General features: G+C 40.0%; 5 protein-coding genes across 6 annotated transcripts; 2 read left to right on the plus strand and 3 right to left on the minus strand.

Moving 5' to 3' along the window:
* The first annotated feature begins 10,648 nt into the window (after positions 1-10,648).
* Positions 10,649-11,107, plus strand: LOC111570657 (histone H4). The gene has a single exon (XM_055009515.1). The coding sequence runs from the start codon at positions 10,749-10,751 to the stop codon at positions 11,058-11,060; it is 312 nt and encodes a 103-aa protein (XP_054865490.1). The 5' UTR covers positions 10,649-10,748; the 3' UTR covers positions 11,061-11,107.
* A 1,210-nt stretch (positions 11,108-12,317) lies between these two features.
* LOC129348637 (histone H1-like) lies at positions 12,318-15,004 on the plus strand. Its single transcript, XM_055009503.1, has one exon. It carries the CDS (start codon positions 13,348-13,350, stop codon positions 13,957-13,959), a length of 612 nt encoding a protein of 203 aa, XP_054865478.1. The 5' UTR covers positions 12,318-13,347; the 3' UTR covers positions 13,960-15,004.
* Positions 14,972-17,034, minus strand: LOC129348642 (histone H2A-like). 2 transcript variants are annotated; one of them, XM_055009510.1, is made up of 3 exons: positions 16,923-17,034; positions 15,722-15,737; positions 14,972-15,391 (listed from the first exon to the last, which is right to left on the minus strand). In XM_055009510.1, the coding sequence occupies exons 1-3, from the start codon at positions 17,032-17,034 to the stop codon at positions 15,130-15,132; spliced, it is 390 nt and encodes a 129-aa protein (XP_054865485.1). In that variant the 3' UTR covers positions 14,972-15,129. The 2 variants fall into 2 exon arrangements, with proteins under 2 accessions (XP_054865485.1, XP_054865486.1); XM_055009511.1 differs by lacking the exon at positions 15,722-15,737 and having other exon boundaries at positions 14,972-15,330; positions 16,954-17,034.
* A 3,475-nt stretch (positions 17,035-20,509) lies between these two features.
* LOC111570663 (histone H3) lies at positions 20,510-21,226 on the minus strand. The gene has a single exon (XM_023273550.3). It carries the CDS (start codon positions 20,976-20,978, stop codon positions 20,568-20,570), a length of 411 nt encoding a protein of 136 aa, XP_023129318.1. The 5' UTR covers positions 20,979-21,226; the 3' UTR covers positions 20,510-20,567.
* A 114-nt stretch (positions 21,227-21,340) lies between these two features.
* LOC129348644 (histone H4) lies at positions 21,341-22,100 on the minus strand. The gene has a single exon (XM_055009513.1). The coding sequence runs from the start codon at positions 21,913-21,915 to the stop codon at positions 21,604-21,606; it is 312 nt and encodes a 103-aa protein (XP_054865488.1). The 5' UTR covers positions 21,916-22,100; the 3' UTR covers positions 21,341-21,603.
* Between the last annotated feature and the right edge of the window lie 2,521 nt (positions 22,101-24,621).

The raw sequence follows: 24,621 nt of genomic DNA on the forward strand, positions 1-24,621 counted from the left end.
CTGCTCTTCTCACCCAGATCTGCCTTCATAGTTGTGCTGCTTCCTCTTCAGCTTCAAGGTGTTTTTATGTTAACATTTTTAATTCGTATTCTAACGTATGATTCTAAGGAAAATAAAGACAGATATTTTGTTGTTGTTCTTGTTCTTTTATTATACATATCTGTATAATACAGTAAAAATGAAGGTGAAAATGCAGTTAACTCCACCACTGAGATGCAACATCAAGTACACTGATGATCAGACTGCAGAATGGTCACGATTCATCCTCAGGAGTTTGTCCATCCAAGACGTAACTGTCAAGTCTGTAAGTCCACACTTACTGTACATGGTAATTATTTGATGAGAAGAAGGAGGAGAAGTAAGAATGACTAAGAGACAGGAGAAGAGAAGAATGAGGATGAAGAACAGTAAAGGGAGGAAGAGATGGAAAAGCAGTAGAAGGAGAACAGAAAAGAGGGAGGAGGAGAAGAAAAAGGAGAACAGTGAAGAGAAAAGAAAGGAGAGGAAAAACCAAGATGAGGAGCAGAACAAAAGAATGAAAAGGAGGAGAAAGAAGAAGATGATAGAGAAGAAAAGAGGAAGAGAATGAGGAAGCATAGAAGGAAGAAGAGATGAAAATAGGAGTAGCAGCCTTCTGCTATGAAGGAAGACTGAAGGAGGAGGACAAAGAAGGAAACAAAGACAGAAGGAAGGAGAGAAAAGAGGAGGAGAAAGAAGACAGAAGGAAGTAGAGAAAAGAGGAGAAAAGAGGAGACAAAAGGAGTAGAAAAGAGTGAAGAATAGAAGGAGAAGAACAAGGTGTAGAGGGAAGAAGAGATGAAAAACAAAGGAAGGAGGTGACAGAGAAGGAGGAGAAATGTGTGAATGAGGGAGGAGGGAAAAAGGATAAGAAGACCGAAGGAGGAGAGGGAGGAAAAAGGAAGATGGGAAGAAAAGAATGAGTGAGTGACAAAGGAAGACAGGAGAGGGAGAAGAAAAGAATGACTAAGACAAGGAAGAGAAGATGAGAAGAATGAGGAAGAAGAACAATGAGTAAAGGAAGGAAGACATGGAAAAGTAGCTTTTGGAGAGAAAGAAGGAGAAGATAAAAGGGTAAGAAGGAGGAGAAAAACAAACACGAGTGGAAGAATAAAAAATAGGAGGAGGAGAAGACCGATGGACGATAAAAGAAAGAAAAGAAGGAGAAGACAAAAGGAGAAGAAAAAAATGAGGAAAAGAAGGAGAAGAAAACAATGAGGGAGAGAAAGAAAAATAAGTAGAGGGAGGAAGATGTGAAAAAGAAGAGGAAGAGGACTGAGAAGGAGGAGGAGGAGAAAGAAGGAGATGACAGGAGGAGGTGTAGAAAAGAGTGAGGATGGGAAGAATGAAAAAAGGAGGAGAAAGATTAGAAAAAAGGAGCAGAAGAAGATAGAGAATGAGAATGTAGAAGAAGACAGAATGGAGGAGGAGAAAATAAACAGGAGGAGAAGCAAAGAAGGAGAAGGAAGGAAAAAATGGAGAAGGAGCAGAAGAAAGAAGCAGGAAAAGGGGAGGAAAAGAGGAAGGGCAAGGAGAAGAAAAACAAGAAGAGGGAGGAAGAGATGAAAAAGAAGAAAGCGACAGAGCAGGAGGAAGTAGGAGTCAGAGACTGACACAAAGATGTCAGAAGGAGGTGAAAAAAGACAGTGATAAGGAGAGAAGAAGAAGACAGAAGGATGACAAAAGAGAAGAAAGGAGAATAGAATAAGGTAGAGAAGGAGAATGAAGAGGAAAAAAGGAGAAGACAAGAAGAGGAAAGAAGGAGGAGGAGAAGGAAGGAGAACAAGGAGTTAAGGGAGAAAAACAGACATAGTAGTAGTAGAAAGGAACGAGGTAAACATGAAGTAAAAAGGTGTAGAAGAAAAACAGCAACAAAAAGGAGAGAAGAGGAAGTGGAAAAATAGGGGGAGTAGAAGAAGACAAGAGGATAAGAAAAGAATGAAGAAGAGAAGACAAAGAATGAAGAGGAGAAAGAAAGAGAAGAAGACAGAGAGGAAGCAGGAGGAGAAAGGAGGAGAAGAAGAGAGGGAAGAGATGAAAAGAATGACAGAGAAGGAGGAAGAGTAGAAGGAGAAAAAGGAGGAAGAGGAACAAGGAGTAAAGGGAGGAAGAGATGGGGAGAACAAGCTATAGAAAGGAGAACACGAAGAAAAAAGTTGTAAGGATAAGGATAAACTTTATTGATCCCACAGTGGGGAAAGTTCACTTTTACAGCAGCTCCAAAGAAAAAGTATAAAGGCAGTGCAGGAATAGATAAGAAAAAGAAACACAGTGCAAAAATTGCAGAAAAAACATTATATACAGGTGATTTTTAAAAATAAATGTCATGTAGAAGATTATATACAATAGAGTGAGGTATCAGTTATTATTATTATTATTATTATTATTATTATTATTATTATTATTATTATTATTATTATTATTATTATTATTATTATTATTATTATTATTATTATTATTATTATTATTATTATTATTATCAGTTTATTATTATCAGATAATTTAAAAAGGGACTATGTACAATATTAAACATAAATGTTTCCATTTGATGTACTGCACCAGAGTTAGCTTTAAGCTAATTTCCATCTGCAGTCCCTTATCAGTTATTGCACATAAGTAGGAGGATGCTTGTCTAAAATGGGGCAAGAGAAAAAGTGCAGCAGTAAACAGTACAGTGGAGTTTATAGTGCGGCATTGTACAATGTAACAGATGCTGGAATAAACGACCTGCAGAAGCGTTACTTCTTATACCAACCAGTCTGTTGCTGAAGGCGCTTCTTAAGGAGTTCACAGTCTGATGCAGAGGGTGGGAGGTGTTTCTGATGATAGAAGACAGTAGAAGCAGAGAAACGAGATGAAGGAGGAGAGGAAAGAGGGAAGAGAATAAAACAAAAATGATCAAAAGAAGACAGAAGGAGAGGAAAAGAAGGAGGAAGAGTAGAAGAAGAAGAAGCAAGAATAAGGAAAAGTTAGGAGAGGATGTTGTCAGATGAACTAGGAGTAAAGGGATGAAGAGATGAGAAAAGGGAGTAGGAAATAAAGAAAAAGATGATAAGAAAAAGGAGGATAAGAAGAATGGCAAAGAGAAAAAGAAAGGAGACAAATATAGAAGGAAGAGAAGGAAGAATGAAAGGAGAAGAACAGAGAAGGAGAAAAAGACAGAAAGAAGAGGCAAAAGGATTAGAAAAGAATGATGGAGAGGAGAAGGAGGAAGAAGAACAAGGAGTAGAGGGAGGAACAGGTGAAAAGGAAGAAGAGGGAGGAGAAGATAGGAGGATGGAGAGAAGAGAGAGTAGGACGAGTAAAGAAGGAGTTGGAGACTGAGAAAGAGGAGAAAGGAGGAGGAAAAACAATGAGAGAGGAAGAAGAACAAGAGGAGAAGGAGACAAAAGGAAGAGAAGACAGGAGAAAAAAGGAGCTAGAGGAGAAGTAAGAAGAATGATGAAGAGTAGAAAGAGTAGAAAGAAAGGGAACAAGGAGTAAAGGGAGGAAGTGAAGAAGATAAAGAAGAAAGAGTACGGCGTAAAGCGAGGAAAATATGAGAAAAGGGAATAGTGTAAGGACACAGAGAAGATGAGAAAGAAGGAAAAAAGAATGAGAAAAATGAGGAAGAGAAGAATGTGAAAAGAAGGATAAGACCAGCGAATGGAGAGGAGAAAGAAGGAGACAAAGACAGAAGGAGGAAGAGGAGGAGGAGAAGAAGCGAACTGAGAAACGGGAGGAGGAGCAGAAAAAATGATAACAGAGGAGGTAGAGAAAATAGGAATAGAGGAGAAAAGGAAGATGGGAGAAAATGGAGGAAAAGATGAAAAAGGGAGTGGTGTAAAGAGAAAATCCAAGAAAAGAACAAGAAAAAAAGGAAAAGAAAAAGACAGAAGGAGAAAGGAGCAGGAGACAAAAAGGAGAAGAGAAGAATGAGGAAGCAGAGTAGACAAAGCAAGAAGAGGAGAAATGAGACAGCAGGAGAAGAGAAGGAGCAGGAATGAGGAGAAGAAGAGAAGGGGAAGATGAGAGAATGAGGGAGAGTAGATGGAGAAGGAGGAGGAGGAGAAGCAAGAGGAGAATAACAGGAAGGCAGCAACAGAGAAGGAGGAGAAAGTAGGAGAAGGAAGGGGAACATAGAAGAAGAGGGAAAAAAATAGGAAAAGAAGGAGGAGAAGAAAATAATGAGGAAGAGGAGGACAAAGAAAAACAAGGAGGAGACAAGAGATGGAAGTGAAAAAAACAGAAAAGGAGAAGGAGAGAATGAAGAAGAAGAAGGAGAACAGACGTAGTAGAAGAGGAAGGAGGAAGAGAACAAAGAAAAGGGGAAGGAGAATAAGAAAAGAGAACAGAGAAGAGGAAGGAGAAAAAATAGGAGTAAAAGAGAAGACTATTAAAAAGAAGAAAAGAGAGAAGGAGGGGGAGGAAGGAGAAAAAGGAGAAGATGGAGAAAGTGGAGGAGAAAGAAGATGGCAGAAGGTGGAGAGAGAAGAAGAAACAGTAAAAGCAGTAGAAGCAAGAAGGAGGAGGAAAGACAAGAATGGCAAACAGAAGAATAAGATTGAAAGGAGGAGAAAGATGGGGATGAAAACAGAAAATGGAGGAAAAAGGAGAAGACAGAAGGAGGAGGAATATCAAAGAAGGAGGAAGAGCAATGAGGAGTAGAGGGAAGAAGAGATGAAAAAAGAATAGAAAGATGATGACAGAAGTAAAAGAACAGAGACAAAGAGAGTAGGAGGAGGAGAAAGAAGGAGAAAGGTTTGGAAGACAGAAGATGGAGAAAGTGAGGAGAAAAAAGGCAACAAAGACAGAATTAGAAGGAGAAGAAAATAATAGGAGAAAAAGAAGGAAGAACAAGGAGTAGCGAGAGGAAGAGATGGAGAAGTAGGAAGAGTAGTAGGAGAAGGAGACGAACATGACAAAAAAGGGAGGTGAAGAAAAGGAACAAAGAGGAGAAGAGGAAAAGAAGAACGAAAAATAGGAAGAATAGAAGAACACAAGGAAAAATGAAGACAAGAAGGAGAAGAAAATAATATGGAAGAGGAGAAGGAGAATGAGGAAGAGAAGACAGAAGGAGGAGTAAAAAATGAAGAAAAGAAGGAAGAAGAACAAGGAGTAGAGAAAGGGAGAGATGGAAAGGGAGAGGAAGAAAGCAACAGAGAAGTAGGAGAATAAAGGAGGAGACCAAAGGAGGAGAAGAAGAGAAGAATGAGGGAAAAGAACAAGGAGTAAAGAGGATGGAGACGTAAACATAGTGGAAGAAGAAGACAAATAGTCCATGGGCCAGACCAGATATTACCACCACCTCAGGTGACCAAATCAAAGTGGTACTAAAATGTACATTGGGTTAATATAAGTACATTAGGATGTGATAGCCTTTCCACACTGGCAGCTTTATCACTTATTTGGGAAACTTTCACATTCACCATAACTGCTATTGCAATCCATTTAACTCTCTGAGGCCCACAGTTGCAAAATTACAAAACATTTTTTTAAGGCTGTCTAGCTGTACCTATTTCTGACTGAATGCAGACAAACGCTACATTTCCCAGCTCCCCACACTCTAAACTGCAAAACAAATAAATATTTTTGGCAGGAAAATATTAATAGTGTAAACAACATGTCTTCCATTGACCGCCAAGCTCTCTCTTCTGGAACAATTTCAATAATTTTCCAAGTAAGTATTTGACCTGTAGTATTTTTTTCTTCATTCTTAAAGATGTTTAGTGATAGACAACTCAAATTATTTTTTAAAAGTATAATACAGTTGAAGACAAGTATAATACAGTTGAAGACAAAATTATTAGCTCTCCTATGAAATTTTAGATTTTTTCCCAAAAAATTCCCAAGTGCTGTGAAACAGATCAAGGATTTTTTAACACAGCTTTTCCAAACACCCCAGTTGTATTTTAGATGTTTGCATTATTTTACTTTGCTAAAAAAAAAAAATTATTCAACAAAAACCAAAAACTAACAGGGTGAAAATTATTCGCCCCCTTTAGAACTGACCTTTTTATTGAGCCAAAACACAAACCACTGTTGTGCAATCATATGCTTTAACTTTGTAATACACACAGCTTTTAATCAATCAATCAATCAATCAATCAATCAATCAATCAATCAATCAATCAATCAATCAATCAATCAATCAATCAATCAATCAATCAATCAATCAATCAATCAAGTTAAAACTGAGGGTTGCCCTGCACTTTACACACAGTCTAAAAACTTCCTGAAGGATTTGAGCTGTCATTTGAGAAAGCATCATGACAGAAACGAAAAGAGAAAAAGAATTGTTGATGCGTACAAAGCAGGAGAGGGGTCTACAAAGTTATCACAGCGTTTCCAGGTGTCAAGAAGTGGAGGGAGAAGTCTCATCAAGACATTCAAGGAGAAGCACACAGTACAGAACAAGTCTGGTAGAGGGAGGAAGCCAAAGATTTCAAAGACTCTGGAAAGAAAACATGTGAGAGATGTGTCTAAAGATGCTAGAACAACCACCAGAACATTAATTACTTAACCAAGTCAGGATCAAAGAAGATGGAAAAAATGGAGTGAAGCCTAACCCTCCACTTCTACAGAAGAGACACCTTCAAGCCAGACTGAAGTCTGCTGAGGACAACCTGGAGAAAGATTATGAAGACTGGAAGTGTGTCCTTTGGTCAGATGAGACCAAACTAGAGACCCTGCTTATGTTTGGAGAAAGAAGAAGAGATGTAGAACCCAAAGAGCACTGTCCCCACAGTTAAACACGGTGGTGGCAGTATCATGCTGTGGGGATGCTTCAGTGCGTCTGGAACTGGGAATCTTGTAAAGGCTGAAGGAATCATGAAAAAAGAAAGATATATGAAGATTTTGAGAGAAAACTTCAAGTAGTCAGCTGCAAAACTGGGTCTGGGTCATTGCTTTGTCTTCCAACATGACAACGACCCAAAATATACATCACTCCTGGTGAAGATCTACCTCCAGAAGACCAAAGTTACTGACTGGCCTGTACAAAGCCCTGACTAGAATCCTATCAAAATCTGTGGGGTCAACTGAAGACCAGGGTTCATGCCAGAAGACCATCAGATCTGGAGGAGCTTGAGAGACTTGTCAAAGAAGAATGTGCTGGGATTCCTCAGGAGATGTCAGAGACTCGTTACAAACTACAATAAACAACTGCAGGCTGTTATCCAGCAAAAAGGAAATATAATTGACTATTAGCATCAAGGTCTAATAATTTAGATCCTGGTAGTTTTTGTTTTTGTTAAATAGTGTTAAATGTTTCTGTTAGCAAAGTAAAATAATGTGAGCATCCAAAATAAAACTGGGATGTTTGGAAAAGCTGTGTTAAAAACTCCTTGACCTGTTAAACAGCACAAAAAAAACCCCAAACCTTAAATTTCATAGCCGGCCTAATAATTTTGTCTTCAACTGTACAAGTGATTTTTAGGGATTTCTTTCAACGATGCAAAAATGCAACACTGGGCTTTACTGGGTGCTACTTATTCACACAGAAGGCCCCATCACTGGGTGATGAGTATATTTATTAACTGTACCATCTATATAATAAATATACAGTCTCTATGCTGTATATATATATATATATATATATATATATATATATATATATATATATATATATATATATATATATATATATATATATATATATATATATATATATATATATATATGTTATGGGGTTAAGATTAAAGGTTAACTTGATTAATTTTGTATAGGATTAACAGTATATTAACAGGTACATACATCAACTGCAGTATGATTTGTTATAATATGATTTGAAGGAAGCAGTTTTTTGATCTGTGAAGCACAAACAGTTTCACATATAAGGAGACACTAAGGAGAATGACATCCACCAATTAAGAGTCCTCAGATACCCGAAATCATTATGATGTTCAAGCAAAGTCCAAAATGTAAATATGAACTAATTGTAGAGGACTGATGTAATACAATCCCACTTTTGCAAGTTCAAACAAATAAAAGAAAGTTGTAATAATATCATTTTCTTACAGTTTTTTATTGTTTGGAGGTGCATTCTAGCATGGATGGCAATTAGTGCCTTGACTTAGTGTCTTGCCATATTCAACTATTTCCAATCAGTACATTTCATTTGAAGATACATATTTTGATACTATTGAATCATCAATGCCTAATCGTTTGTGGACTTTGTTTAAAATAAACTGGTAATATTTGCATACACTAGGAGCCGCTGTTACAATTTTGTAATGTTTTCACAAAATCCTGAAAAATCCATAAAATGAAAAAGTCTCATTGTTTTCTTGATTAGAGGTGAGCTAAAACAGTTTAAAAAGGAAAAAAATTACATCAATATCACCAATGCTTGGGTTTCAGAGGGTTAAATCTTATAGTGTGCAAAGATCACATCTAAAATAAGTCGATAATCAAATAAAATTGTGAGAGAAATATATTATACTTATAATGTATTATAATAATTAAATGTCAAACCCAAATGAATACATGTTTTCATGCCTGTAATTGTGTATTCGCATTCATTTATTTTTTCCTATAGACAGAGTTATTGTTGGGTAGGTGTACGTTTGTTTTCAGGTCCTTTGAAGAAACTGCTGAGATGTCTAGTTATATAAGTTGTCTTTTACAGTTCTAATTAAGGTTAGTTAAACTCCATTAGATCAGTTATCTATGGTAATATCCTTTCCGTTTCTGGGATTAATTTTGAATGAACTTGAATGACTTTTATTTTATATGATACTGGTACATGGAAGAAATGACTACTATCTGTATTTTATGTTTTTGTCTCATTATGACCATGTACTGTTCTCGGAAAATTACCTTTGAATTTGGAATAAGCGTCCACACAGCACAACGGGATGGAACTGATTAAAAATCTAATTTGAATTAAAGCTATAAAAGCAATTGAAAATTCAACTTAATAATGGAAATAGTCTTTGTAATAGTGTTTTTGGCATATGATCAGTTCTGGTAGCAGTCTATTATAATTGGGTTAAATTTTGAAATTTTCATCACAATTTTGGCTGTTTTGACTCGATTTAAAAAGGTATTTTGAATGTTTAACTGGAAGCTATAGTCTGCTGTATCACACTGACCACAAATCACAAGATATGGTTCATCTTTGTTTTTTAACTTCAATAGAATTTAACTTTGAATCTGTCAAAATTTTCGCTATTCTATTGCTCCATCCTGCTTACAGTAAATCTTGTTACCATAGCAACGAAATCTCTCTCAGTCTCAAGTTTGTTATAATATTGTTCTGTGCTGTAAAGTTATTAATACAGATGATGATGTGTAGCATGTGGCGTTTCTTATTTTTTCGAAATGAGGAAAAATCCTAACAAATTCTGTCCTGTTATGTTGTTAGGACTTTTGGCTCAGGCCCTATGCATTTCATTGTGGGGCATGTCCATTAAACGAGTGATAACACATATTAAGCTGGGAGTCTGCAAAGGCTATCATATCAAAATGCAAACTAGAGACATATAGCAAGTTAAAAATACCAAAAAGAATTGGTCACCTCGGGTGGTAACCATATCTGAAATTTTGGGTCCTGGCCCAAGGACTATTTATAATTATAACTAATTATAATTCATAATTCCACACCCTGCCAGATCGTAAACTCTGCTCTCACAGTCAGTTCGTTCTAGCCTCTGTGCACGTCTCTATTATTGAAAGAACCTTGTACTAATCCTGTCTTCCCTGTTTAGATCGCTGACCCTACTGCCCAGTTTTCACCAGCCCAGTCTGCACTCTACATTTTCCAGAGCCCCCCCCCTCCTGCCTGCTCTCCGCCGCCGACCAGCACCATCATCATCTCCAACACACAACGGCTCTTCTAAGAGCCACACACTTGATCTGCAGAGCTGCTCATCCACCTTCAGCTGACATCTGGAGGATCAAACTGAAAATAAGCCCTTATTCTATAAACTTAATGCATTTTACAGATGACGTTGATTTCACTTTGATTTGGTGACAAATTAAAGTAATATCTTGCATTTAGGTTTCAGACCTAAATACACTTTAAGACATTATCACGTTTGAACATATGAAGTATAAACTTTGCTGTGGGATATTCAGCAGCTGTATAGATCAGTAAAATAAATACAATAAGCGCTATTAAGATAAAGGATCATTTCACACAAAGTGACGTTTCAGTGTTTTATCAATACGACCACTTGATGATCTTTCACCAAAAATTGCATTTTTAGTATTTATTACCAAAACTAACGTTTCTTCTGATGACTGCTAATAACTGGTCTGATTGTTCCTTAATATCTGAAATGACATGTTAAATTCATGTTTATATATTGTGTTATTGTTTTGTGTGTGCTATATGGTGACACTGCTCATGTTTGAAACACAATTCTTCTTGGATCTTCTCAGCTGCTGTAATGTGTGAATTTCCTGCTGAATGATCCATAAAGACAGCAGCTGCTGATCCTGCTGTTGGTCAGTTGGTGGCGCTGATGCAGCAAAGAAGGTTTATTATGAAGCAGCAGGAAAATCCACAGAAGAAGAAGAAGAAGAAGAAGAAGAAGAAGAAGAAGAAGAAGAAGAAGAAGAAGAAGAAGAAGAAGAAGAAGAAGAAGAAGAAGAAGAAGAAGAAGAAGGAGAAGGAGGAGGAGGAGGAGGAGGAGGAGGAGGAGGAGGAGGTCCGCCTCTGTCTTCTATCACGTCCTCAGTGGAGAGTTAAATCTCCGTGAATCCAGCAGCGGCATCATTGAGCAGAAAACTGCAGAAGAGCGACGATGTCCGGACGAGGCAAAGGAGGAAAAGGACTCGGTAAAGGAGGCGCCAAGCGGCACCGTAAAGTTCTCCGGGATAACATCCAGGGAATCACCAAGCCCGCTATCCGCCGTCTGGCTCGCCGCGGTGGAGTCAAGCGTATCTCGGGTCTGATCTACGAGGAGACCCGCGGTGTGTTGAAGGTGTTCCTGGAGAACGTCATCCGTGATGCCGTCACCTACACCGAGCACGCCAAGAGGAAGACGGTGACCGCCATGGATGTGGTGTACGCTCTGAAGAGGCAGGGCCGCACTCTGTACGGCTTCGGAGGTTAAAGTCAGCGATCATGCAGCACAACAAAGGTCCTTTTCAGGACCACACACCTCCTCTACAAAGCAGCAGCCTCATGCTCCTCACTCTATATTGACTCTTTTAAAAGAGAACTAAAATAAGCTGTTAGTGGTACATAATCGTGTATTTAAAATATTTATCTTAAATTTAGATCTGAGTATCAGTTTCAGCAGCTCAAACAACCTGTTCTTCAACAGATGTGATCCTGCTCCAAAATACTACTTCACATTGGTTTTTATTAAATCTGAATAACAAGATTTGATTTATCTATAAATAGCTACTGTAATTACAGGATGTTGAGTGGTTATTGATAGAAGTGTAATTTTAAAGATAATTATATCTACATACATCCAGTTATTTGTATTTACAGAAATCTGTCTACAGAGCAGCATCCTGCTGCTTCACTGTATTAATGCTCCTATTGAGCTAAAATGCTCTGATCAAGTGTAATATTAGAGAAAGTGAATGTGATACAGCAGCAAGTACAATATTAACAAGCTTTTCAAGAGCGCTACCAAGCTATTGTATCACCTAAAAATCCTGCTGCAGTCCTCTCTAAACTAATGCAAGACTGACTACTGTAATGTTCTCCTGCCTGGTCTCCATAAAAAGATGATAATTCTTCTTCTCCAAGTGCTTCAAAACTCAGCAGCACCACTTTTAACTCATGTTTTAAAGTCTCTCATCTTGTTATCTCTGTTTTAGAATTGATTTTAAGCTCCTTTAATTGGTTTGTAAAGCTCTTACTGGTCTTGGTCTTTCATATTAATCTGATCTTTTTATATCATGAACCCTCTAGAACCTTCAGGTCTTCAGGTTTTTAATTAAACTTACACACAGAACAAAAACCTGCAGTGAGGCAGCATTTTGTTCTTCCATCTGTGGAACAGCAGAAGACCTGAGGACAGCAGTGTTGATACTTTAAAAGCAAATGAAGAACCTACCTTGTTAGTCAGACTGTTGATTGATTTGATAGATTTTATTTATATATTATTTCCTTAGAACTAACTTCTTCTCATAGCAATTTTTGATTGACTTCGTTTATCTTCATCAAGCTGATTTTATGCTACCATTTAGACAAGATATTTAATTAACAAAAGAATTTTCTGTTTTGATAGAATTATTTTAGAGACAGCTGTATTTTGCAGTCTTTATTCAAAGCATTAATTTCTTAACCGTAAACCAAAACAGACTGATTTTAGATGATTCAGGATGATAAAGACAGAAAAACACAGTCATCATACAGAAATTCTCAAATTATATTTTAGGAGGATCTGAGCCTCCCACATAGTTCGACTGTGGATGTAAATCACTTATGCGCTATTAAAAGAGTTTTTACAGTTTCAGCTTCTTCAAAGTAAATGTGTGCTGATTAGGACGAACAGGAAATCAATTTAACTGTAAGCTAATAGGAATATTCAGTATCAGTAACTCCACATAAAACGTGATGGAGAATCAATGTGTGAAAAACGTTAATGCAACTAAAAGATTTTCTAATTCATGTATTTAAACACACAAATGATACCATAAGACGCAATGTACATTTTAGTATAATACACACATTTAGAAAGATTTGTAACATGGATCTTAATACCGGATGCGACAAAAAAAGTTTAAAAACGCTAAATATTAAGGCAGCAGATGTAATGTTAGTTAAATCAGAGGTTTATTAAAGAGTTCAAGTGTCGGTGCTTCGATAATCCAACATTTAGTCCAGACGGAGTCTCTTCCAGCGGATCATCCAGACACCAGCAGCCGCCCCGAGCACCGGCAGCGTCCGTGTGTTTACCGGCGGACAAAACTCTCCGCTTCCAGGCCAACGAAGCAGCACATCGCCGCCGTTTTCCTTCCACCGTGTCCTCACATGTCTCTGCTAACCGGAACACCGATGTTCCACCGGAGACGAGGAGCTTTTAGGCGGTTTAGGAGCACAAACGTGCAGAAAAGTGTCAGCGAGCCGCCCTCGGTCCCCGTGTGTCCGACAGCTTGGAAGCTTCCTGGAAGCGAGAGACAAAGAGCTGGAAGCCGAACATGAGCCCAGTGTGGAGGGACACGCGTGTGGTCGGCGTGGCAGCGACCGTGGACTGTGAAAAGGCTGATTTTGTGCGTATTTTGTGTCCAAAACGTGTGAGAGAAAACACAAATATGGCCGCGTTTGAGGCGGCGGCAGCCCAGTGCAGTGTGTTGCCTCTTTACGGTTCTCATGGTGTTTATAAGTCCCGCCTCCTGCCTTCAGCTCTGACACTTTGAGACAAACAGAGACACAGAAACATGGCGGAAGAAGCTCCAGCAGCTGCACCGGCTAAAGCCCCGGCCAAAGCCCCGAAGAAGAAGGGCTCCCGGCCCACGAGGGACGGACCCAGCCTCCCAAAGCTGATCGTCGACGCTGTGGCCGAGTCCAAGGAGCGGAAGGGGATCTCACTGGCTGCCATCAAGAAGGTGCTGGCGAGTAATGGGTTGGATGTGGTCAAGGCCAACAAACGCATCAACACCGCTGTCACCAAGCTGGTCACCAAGGGGGTTCTGACCCAGACTAAGGGCACCGGGGCCTCCGGTTCCTTCAAACTCGCCAAGAAGGAGCCCAAAGTCTCCAAACCGGCCAAGAAGGAGACCAAGAAGAAGGCTCCCGTCAAAGCCAAGAAACCCCCCGCTGCTAAGAAAGCTGTCGCTGCCAAGAAGTCCTCGAAGAAGATAGCAGCAGCTAAGAAGACAGTGTCCAAGACGTCGCCGAAGAAGGCGGCGGCCAAGAAAGCTGTCAAGAAGACTCTGAAGAAGAACCCCAAGAAGTCCGCCGCTAAGAAGCCCAAACCTGCAGCTAAGAAGCCCGCAGCAAATAAAAGTGCAGCCAAGAAGCCTGCAGCTAAGAAAGCTGCCAAGAAGTGAAGCTGCTTCATCTCCACTCACTCATCAGCAAAGGCTCTTTTCAGAGCCACCACAGCCTCCTCTGAAGAGCTGCTGCCTCCCTCATCAATGCATCAACACTCAACATCACTGCTCACATTTTACAGCTCGACAACATGGAAACATTAACTTCAGCTCCAAACATAAACACTTCGATACTAAACACACATCATTAGTCTGTTAAAGGCAACCTGTCGTTGTTATAAATGGTGCTCAATACATTTAGAGAGACATTAAAAATAAGAACTGAATTGGAATTAATTTGGAGCTAAGGATTACATTTTCAGAACAATTTTTTACTACCTGTTCTTTTTAATTCCATATTTAGAATTAAATTTTTTTTTTAGAAAAAAGTATTTTTAAATACAAAAACTGCATCGTACATTGAATTTTTTCAATATTACTGTGTTTTCTGTTATATTATTTATTGATAATAATGTAAATCATTTTAAATGAGCAGGACGGAGCTTGTTATCTGAGAAGGTACTGTAACCTCCTAGTTTACTGTTCTATGAAAAAGAATAATAAACTAAAATAAAACATATCTCAATGAAAATGTAAGATTAGCAGAACTAAATTCAACAATATGTTTAGCACTGTAAACACGCACGAATTTAAGTTGAACCCAAAACACAAATATCTTTGCATTAGTATTAAACGATTAGTCTGAACTTAATTGTTCTGAGTTGGAAGTGTTTGGGGCTAAACTGCGGACGTAAGAGAGGACAGTTGGTAGCAGTTTCACTGGGCGGAGCCAAACTGAAAACCTTTTATGACCTAAATTAACCTGTTCCAAAAATTGTACAGATTTAGTCTCCAATATGACATGTTTGATTCATGTATTAAAATTTGTCTTTTTTTTGTGTTATTGTTTATTGTGTCCTGTCGTGACACTTCATGTTTTAAACGGTAGCAGACAGTGCAGCTTGTGTCCTGAAATATCGTTATTATACACGACCTCACAAACCAATTAAAAACCAGTAGTGCATTTAAAACCAACATTTGATTGGTCCAGTAACTGTTTATTATGAGCTGCTGGTCTGGATGTTTCACTGACAGTGTTTGATGAGACACATGAGGATGTTTGCTGTTTACAGAGGACAGTGTGTGACTCTGAAAAGAGCCTTGGTGTCGTTCAGCTGGTCCTCGGCTTTACTTGGACTTGGCGACCTTCTCGGTCTTCTTGGGCAGCAGCACAGCCTGGATGTTGGGCAGCACGCCGCCCTGAGCGATGGTCACTCCGCCCAGCAGCTTGTTGAGCTCCTCGTCGTTGCGGACAGCCAGCTGCAGGTGACGGGGGATGATGCGGGTCTTCTTGTTGTCTCTGGCGGCGTTTCCAGCCAGCTCCAGGATCTCAGCGGTCAGGTACTCCAGCACAGCCGCCAGGTAGACGGGGGCGCCGGCACCCACACGTTCCGCATAGTAGAGTTGTGACGTTCGCGAACGAGCCGATTCTTTTGAACGGCTCATAAACATGAACGATCGGAGCCGAGTCGCGGCTGGGGGAGAGCCGTTCTTTCCGTCGTTCTTTTTTCCCTATGCGTGTTTAAAGCAGACGCACACAAATTAACTCCTCCTTCGGTCTATGCATAGGGTCTATGCTCCCTGCCCCTCCGCTAGAGACAGAACACTTGAGGGGAGGGGCGCACGCGCAGGAGTGTTGTGCACGCATTCTTCACGTGAGTGCTCCAGCGCAGTGGGGAAAAAAAACCCTGCGTGCCTCTGTCATTGGTTAGGAGCGGAGCCATGACTCGTGCACGCTGCTGTCACGGTTAAAAAAACAAACACACGTGCACGAGTGCCTCTCTGTCTCAGTGCCAACGTAGTAGCCGGTTGTTCGAACGAAGAAGACACACACACGTCTGAAAATGAGTCAGAGGAGAAGGAGCAGCATTTGGGGGCACTTTTCTCGCGAAGAAAACAGTAAGGCTAAATGCAGCATTTGTCAGAAAGTCATTTCATTCAAGTCTGGGTCAACAAATAATTTACACAGGCATTTGAAGACTCAACACCCAACAGTGCAGGTCACAGGTTTGAGAGCAGAGCCAGACTCAGACAACAGCAGTGACACTGATGTGTCCATTGCCTCCTCTGCCTCCACATCTGCATCTACAGCAGCTTCTGACCCCACTGGGCCCACCACATTAGAGATGTGACGTTGGTGAACGAGTCAGTTGTTTGAACGGCTCTTTTAAGTGAACGATGAGAACCGGTTCACAGCTGCGAGTCGTTCGCATGTGGAAATTGCCAAAACTTTCTTTACGTTTCACCTCAATGAGTCTGAGTTGTCCATGCTGCCTTCATGTGAACGACTCATGACATTTCCCAATTTGAGTTGTCCACAGCAGCTCCATTCACATGAACGCAGCTCTATATGCAGCTAACTTAGAGGAGGAGTGTGAGCACCGCCCGAGTCCAAATGACTGGAGACTGGAGCGGAGCCACATTTACCGCTTTATCAGGGAGAAGGAGATATTAGTGATGGAAAAAAAAGAAAAAAATATATCTTTTTCTGTATTGTTAAAATGTTCTTGTGTGGAACATTTTACAGTAAAGCTGTTTTGCATGGAAGTTATCCGGTAGTCTGTGTAGTTTTATTGTGCCACAAAATTTTTTAGGTGACTGAAAATTCAAAACAGTGATCTCACTGTCAAAGCATGGGGATATAGGCCAAATGAAATTGTAATCAGTATTTTAGAATAATTCCCACCAATAGAGTATATACTGGTGGGATGTGTAAGTTTGAAATATTGAGATCCATATTGTATCTTGTAACTGCTACCAGTGATTGTTTCCTTGATAAAAACGAGTTACCCCTGGTTGATTTCTAAAATAAATGAAGCTAAGAAGGAGCCAGTCTTTCGAACGGCTGTTTGAAAGGAACGGCTCTTCAAGATCCGGCTCCCTTCAAAGAGCCATAAATCCCATCTCTACCGCATAGTGGCCCTTCCTCAGCAGCCTGTGGACACGACCGACCGGGAACTGGAGTCCTGCCCGGGAAGAGCGGCTCTTTGCCTTGGCTCTGGCTTTGCCGCCTGTCTTTCCACGTCCAGACATCTTTTAACATAAGAGGTTCTTACACAAAACTGGAAACTGAAATAAAGGAAGCGAGACAGACAGACAGCAGCTTATATAGAGCAACAGGCTGCTCGCTGATTGGTCAGACTCAGCGTGTGATCGTCCAATCAGAGGAGAGCTGTTGTAGTCGGATGGTCGCTGCAGTTTAAAATAAAACGGTTCAACTCCAGTTTAGTAAAACATGTTTTTAGTGGATTTCAAATAGAATCTCAGCTAGAAGCAGTACAAATATATGCAGTAGACTAAGCCATAGCTACATGTGAATTCAAGTTTAATTCTGCAAACCAAGTGTTGAAAAATGTCGTACTTTTTATAATTTCACTATTTAAGTTAAAGCATTTTTTATTAAGCTCACGTTTATCATCTTTATTCGCTGAAATTCTTTACGACTTACAATAAACATAAGGAAAAATATCTGGTCCAAGTCACTTAGTGCATGAGAACATATTGCAGAGCAACAGCAATTAAAAAAAAAGTATATATATATATATATATATATATATATATATATATATATATATATATATATATATATATATATATATATATATATATATATACATATATATATATATATACATATATATATATATATATATATACACACATAGAATTAGTTGTCAGTATTTCATTATTTATCAATGGAGTGTTCACCGATCAGAAAATAGGTCACAATTTCCCATTCCTTTATTAAACATGAAAATATAATTGTAATAAATTCAATTGTAAATAACAGAAACATTGGTCATTAACATAACAAAAATCTGTACTTTTATGCTTCACACAGGTTTCAAACTGACTCGCCTCACACTTTAACAGAACATTTCTAATTGCATTTGTGGATTTGCCTCTATAGTTTCTTCCAGTGGTGTAGTCTAGTTTTTTCTAGTGGGTATACTCCAATTTGTCCCCTTCCAGCCTCATAAAACAAAGCCAGGTCAACAGCAGCAGCAGCTCCTTTATTTCTACCAAACTACCAATTAGCTAGTTCTAGATGTGATAGCGTCAGCAGCCTCCTCTTCCCTGCATGAGGTAGAGCTGATGTTTCCTCTTCATCAGGCTACCTTTCCTAAATGCTAACATTAGCTCCAGCTGTAGTGTTTCCTAAAGCGGCAGTATTCTCAGGACAAGCAGCAGGCTTATTGAAACACTGAAATAGTGTCATTTGGTTTTGCTTTCTTGTTATTTTTTCTCCACCGACTGATGTTGGATCAGGTTGTTGATTCATGCCCCTCTTCTTCTAAGCCAGGGGTATTCAGTTAAAATTCAAAGAGGTCCAGTCAGAGAAAATGGATTAAAGCAAAGGTCCAGAATATCATAATGTCTAACTTCAGTTCATGTGATATATGTTGTTGTAAACTGGTAGTTTTATTAGGGTTTACCTGTAATCAAAAACTGACCGTCAAATGAATGCAGTACAGTTCAAAAATATTTTGACAGCATTTATTAATAAATAACTTTTTATATAACTGTATATCTTAAAAGAAAGTGTAGAACTTGAAAAAAATCATGACTGAACAACCTGAACCAATTTGTATACATCTTTAACAATACCTGAATCCCATAAATGTAAACAATTGAACCCTTTTCCATTGTTTCCCCTGTTTTCTATCACTCCCCTTATATCGCTGCTGTTAATGGGAGAACTGAGCTGCCAGTATTTTGAATCGTGGCCTCAATGGTGTCAGGGTCGTTCTCAAACATATTTAGGGAGCTCATTGGTGAATCTGGAACCATATTTAGTTTTGATTATGTTCATAGTTGAGAAAGCTGGCTATGACCACAGTCTGTCCTCTAGTTATGTGTAAAGAGCAAAAGATACAGCTCTAACAGCCGATGCTTTGAATCTGAAGAGCCGACTCCCATCGAGTGAGAGCCTTTTCCCAACTTTTTTAATGGAGTATGGATTTGAAGACTGTCCTCAGAGAAACCACGTTACCGAATCCTAGATTAAAGAAGTTTGCCTTCAGTGACAACAGAGCTGTTGATGAGACGCTTCAGAGAATAAGAGCAGCAGCAGTAAAATGTCCCCCAGCAGCCTGACACCTCCACCATTAGAGGACCAAGTGGAGGAGGAACCTCAAACTTCTGCTGTGTGGAGGCTCTTAGATGGAAGAACTACAGGAGATACGTCAAAGAGAAATCCTACAGCTGATGTTGTAATGGAGGTGAGATCATGTCTTGAGGAACCCCTCATCCAACCAGCAGACGACCCACTGAGCTGGTAGCAGGCCCAGGTCTCAGTCTTCATCCTCCTGGTGAAGCTGATGGAGGAGAGACTGTGTGTTGTGGCAACTTCTGTTCCATCTAAGAGAATCTTCTCAAAAACAGGGCAGATATTCACTGAAAGAAGAAATGATATCAGCTCATCCAAGCTCAGGCATCTGATTTTTCTGAATGCCAACCTGCACTGAGGACATTTATACTGTTTGAATGCCGAGTTTGGTTCTGTGGGTTTGTGTGCAGTGTTTTGTTCATTTGTTTTTTGTGCAAAAAGTTTGAATGAAATATTAAACAAAAGTAAGAATGTCTGTTTTTGTAACAAAACAAACCACAAAATGAGGCAATTATTAGGCTTCTCATAAAAACACTGAATGCAAAAGAGTTTGTCAGTACATAAATAATTCATATTTGCCTGGTTACGCTAAAATATGAGGCTACAAATAGTAAAAAATGAGGACCTGTTTGGGAGCCAAAAGAAGCATCTCTCTGAGAAGAATCAAACTTCCCATCACTGCTGTCCTCTCTGTCCCTCACTTCTCCACTGGTTGTTGAAGGCAAAGCTGCGATGCAATGCAGAGACTTCATTGGTTGAGTCGCGTCACGTGGGATGGCTGAACTCGTACGTAATTGGTCTGTGCGTTTCGTGAGCTGATAGACCAATGATAAACACTGGGAAGCTGTCAAGGTAAAATAGAAGCGACCCGTCAAATTTAGACCCGTATAGACGGCGTCTGGGTCCGCAATTCAGTGAACCTCGTTCAAAGCCAGACACCTTCCCCTTCCCCGTACAACTGCACTGCTTCCTAACACAGAGAAGACGAATTTATGAACGGGGAAGTGAACGTTATGTTAAAAAAAAAACACATACTGATAAGTATCTTTGCGCATTTTAAGTGGTGATATGGAAATTCGGGACCTTTTCTAGTGGGTATAAGGCGAAAACCTGCGTATCACTACACCCCTGGTTTCTTCTTATGTATATATATATATATATATATATATATATATATATATATATATATATATATATATATATATACACACACACACACACAAAGTATACTTATATGCCCAATACTGTAAGCTTATATATTCCTTACACATATACTGTGGTCTTATTTTCCCATTAATAAAAGTTTACTGAAGGCATGAGTTCCCAAACAGCCTTCCACAAATATTTGGAACAAAACTCCTTTATGTATCCAACACATTACAAGGTTGAGCTCTTAGTGAACAGGTGTGGCTCTTAAAAGAGCCGTGGTGTTTTGGGTCAGGGGAGGGTGGTGGGTCTAAGCTCTCTCTCCACGGATGCGGCGGGCCAGCTGGATGTCTTTGGGCATGATGGTGACCCTCTTGGCGTGGATGGCGCACAGGTTGGTGTCCTCGAAGAGACCGACCAGGTAAGCCTCGCTGGCCTCCTGCAGAGCCATGACAGCGGAGCTCTGGAAGCGCAGGTCGGTTTTGAAGTCCTGAGCGATCTCTCTGACGAGGCGCTGGAAGGGCAGCTTGCGGATCAGCAGCTCCGTGGATTTCTGGTAGCGACGGATCTCTCTCAGAGCCACGGTACCGGGACGGTAACGGTGAGGCTTCTTGACGCCGCCGGTGGCCGGGGCGCTCTTGCGGGCAGCCTTGGTGGCCAACTGCTTCCTGGGGGCTTTTCCTCCGGTGGATTTTCGGGCGGTCTGCTTGGTTCTGGCCATTCTGCTTCCTCTGTCTTCTCTGCTCCAACAGTAGACTACAAGTGGAGGCTGAGCGGCAACAGCGAGCTTATATGGAGAGCGGCGGAGCAACGGCAGCTCTGATTGGTCCAGAGCGCAGAGCGGGAAGCGCTGATCGGTCGAGAACAGAGCGCGGGAAGGATATCAGACCGTGGATTGGATGAAATGAATGTGACGTTCAAATAAACTCCACCTCCACAGCAGCCGCCATGTTCAGCAAAGTCGGATTTCAACTCGCTTCTTCTAATTTCCACTTAATAGTAGAAATGTTTTATTTTATTAGTTCAAACATTAAACTCTTTCTTTTTTCCAACAAGAAGCAGTTCATTGATAAATCCAATGTCAAATACAGACTAATCACAGATACTGATTCAATTTTACATCCTATTAAATCCGAATGAGTTACAATATTGACCTGTAAATTAGTTACAATAGTCGGAACAATCAGCTATAAAATAAACGTTTATTTAGCTTTAATCCAGGTCTTGTTTCTGCATGTTGTCATGTTAAAACATAAATTTGAACTGACGATCTAGTGGGACCGAGCTCTTTATCAGAGGTGTGTGGTCCTGAAAAGGACCTTTGTTGTGCTGCATGATCGCTGACTTTAACCTCCGAAGCCGTACAGAGTGCGGCCCTGCCTCTTCAGAGCGTACACCACATCCATGGCGGTCACCGTCTTCCTCTTGGCGTGCTCGGTGTAGGTGACGGCATCACGGATGACGTTCTCCAGGAACACCTTCAACACACCGCGGGTCTCCTCGTAGATCAGACCCGAGATACGCTTGACTCCACCGCGGCGAGCCAGACGGCGGATAGCGGGCTTGGTGATTCCCTGGATGTTATCCCGGAGAACTTTACGGTGCCGCTTGGCGCCTCCTTTACCGAGTCCTTTTCCTCCTTTGCCTCGTCCGGACATCGTCGCTCTTCTGCAGTTTTCTGCTCAATGATGCCGCTGCTGGATTCACGGAGATTTAACTCTCCACTGAGGACGTGATAGAAGACAGAGGCGGACTCTTCTTCTTCTTCTTCTTCTTCTTCTTCTTCTTCTTCTTCTTCTTCTTCTTCTTCTTCTTCTTCTTCTTCTTCTTCTTCTTCTTCTTCTTCTTCTTCTTCTTCTCCTCCTCCTCCTCCTTCTTCTTCTTCTTCTTCTTCTTCTTCTTCGCTGCATCAGCGCCACCAACTGACCAACAGAAGGATTCATGTATTAAGATTTGTGTCCAACTGATCTACCTGACTTTATTTTCCTTTTGTTTGCTGTCGTGACACTGTTCATGTTTTAAACAGCAGCATACAGTATGTCCTGAATGAACATTTTCATACACGACCACAAAAACTAATTAAAAACAGGACTACCGCATTTACATTTGATAACTGTGTGTAAAATGAGATGTTGGTCTGGATGTTGTACTGACAGTGTTTGATGAGACACATGAGGATGTTTGATGTTTACCAGAGGACAGTGTTTTCTTTTATTATTAAAAAGGAAAAACAACTGTGACAAAAGGGCACTTTGTGCATCAAGAGGTGTTGTTGTGTTTAGTTCAGTCAGCCTGGCTGCAGCAAACAATCAGCAGGACGGCAGGTCAGTCAGACATTTTCAGTGTTAGTTATCTTTGCATCTTGTCATGATCACATAGCACTTGTTTAATCAGCTACTATCTCTCCCGTGCTCTTTTTAGTGTCTGCACTCTCAGATCAATACAGCCCACCTCCAGCGATATCATCATCATCATCATCATCATCCTCACCAACCCCCTCAACAGAAGCTGTTAATGAACCCCATCAGGTCAAACAGAGACTTTCCCCTAACGAAGATATGAGGTGTGGACAATGATAAGGGATGTTGTGATTCCATGTTACATTCTTCATGAATATGGTTGCTACAATTCAGCCAGTTCTATTGTAAGGTATGTTTCTGTATGCTGTTTCAAATTCGTGCTCCATGTGGCCCTTTTAACTTTGAGCACCTGCCCCTCCAAAGGTCTCTGCATGGCCCAGTAGATGACTGCATAAAAAATGGCTCAGAGTTTTGCATCTTTATCACCAATGTACACGCCCAGTTTCCTGTGCAATCTTCATGTCACAGAGACTTTGATAAACATCTCTTATGTAATAAAGTGCGCAAATATCTGCAATAATAATGGAAGCAGGCTTCTAATTGATATCAAACTTTCACATCTATTCTGAAAGTTCTTGAAAAAGTTTTTAAAAATTTGCACTTACCACGAGCTTTATTGGACATCTTGTTTAACCAAACATTTAAGTAAGTAGAGGAGAACTTATACAAAGAAAGGTTTAAACAAGTCTGTCACTTTTAGTTCACACCGTCCACCCAAATAAATGTGTTGTATTTGTAACACGTAGTAGATTCAATGTAGCAAAAGGGTGAGTATGAACTACTACATTAAGAAACTTGATCTCACAAAATAATACAATTTAGTGTATGTATATGGGCTTTATCTCTGTCAATGGTAACATTAGGTTCACTCAAGAAGGATAGTTGGACAAGGACAATATTTTTTTGTTAAACAGCTTTCATTTGACATTTATTTTCAAAATGATAAACCTTAAATTGTACTGATCACCAAACCATCAAAATGATCCGATAAATGACCGTCTAATTCTGTACTAACCCCAACAGAACAGAACCAGTAAACATAACAATTTGCTATCAAGTGCACTTGGAAAACAATAGACAAAAAAATAAAAAATGGACACTGTGACAATGTGTGGTGTGTGTGTGTGTATTCAGTTCAGTTCATCTACCCAGGTAGTGTGATTTTGTTCAGAATGTCTTAGCTGGATTTCAGTAGAGACGAGTGCATCCTTTTCCTTTTGCCGCGCTGTAAAGCAGAGTCGAGTTCTCACACCCTCCACGCGTGTTGATCCACTCCTCGCTTTACGAATCTCACTGGAATCTGGCTCGCCGTTCAGCATCCACTTTAAACAGTCTCCAAAAAACCAACCTGCATACAGCAGTTGTTTTGCAATTACAATCTATATCTCTCCACTCACTGTACAGTTTAATATTTCTCTATTTCTGAAGCATGAATTCAGTGATAACAGAAAACACAACACATAAAGCTGTGTAAATGAATTAACTCAATAGCATTAGCTTTCAGTAGACACAACACAGAATTCACCATATTATCATCAACTAAACATATCACAGGATACATTCACTGTCTGTCTCCGATTGTTTTTTTAGATTTGCATTAACATGAATAACAGAATGCATAACGCTGCATACAGACACAACGTAGCATCACCTCGTGGTGAATTTAGCTAGCACGCTAAGCTAACGTAAGATAGAAACAAACTCACCGGAGCTTAATCCGACGGGAACAGTAAGAAAGATATCACTCAGCGGTTTATCTCTGCTTTCTCTGCAGTAAAAGACTCCATAGTGCGAAAACTCCAAGGAACACTACCTTGGAACTAAACTTTTAGGGAAGTTACCGCTCAACACGATCTGATGAAAATTTATGTCTTGCTCTTGTCTCTGCCGTAAAAAAAAAAAAAAAAAAAAAAAAAGTAGAAAAAAAAATCTGCAGCACTACTGCGCACTCTGCTGGCACAACGAGAAAACTGCACCGAATTAACCCTATAAATACTGCCAGTT

This window comes from Amphiprion ocellaris, chromosome 4 (genome assembly GCF_022539595.1).
Source record: "Amphiprion ocellaris isolate individual 3 ecotype Okinawa chromosome 4, ASM2253959v1, whole genome shotgun sequence".
In the NCBI taxonomy this organism is placed as follows: Eukaryota; Metazoa; Chordata; class Actinopteri; family Pomacentridae; genus Amphiprion; species Amphiprion ocellaris.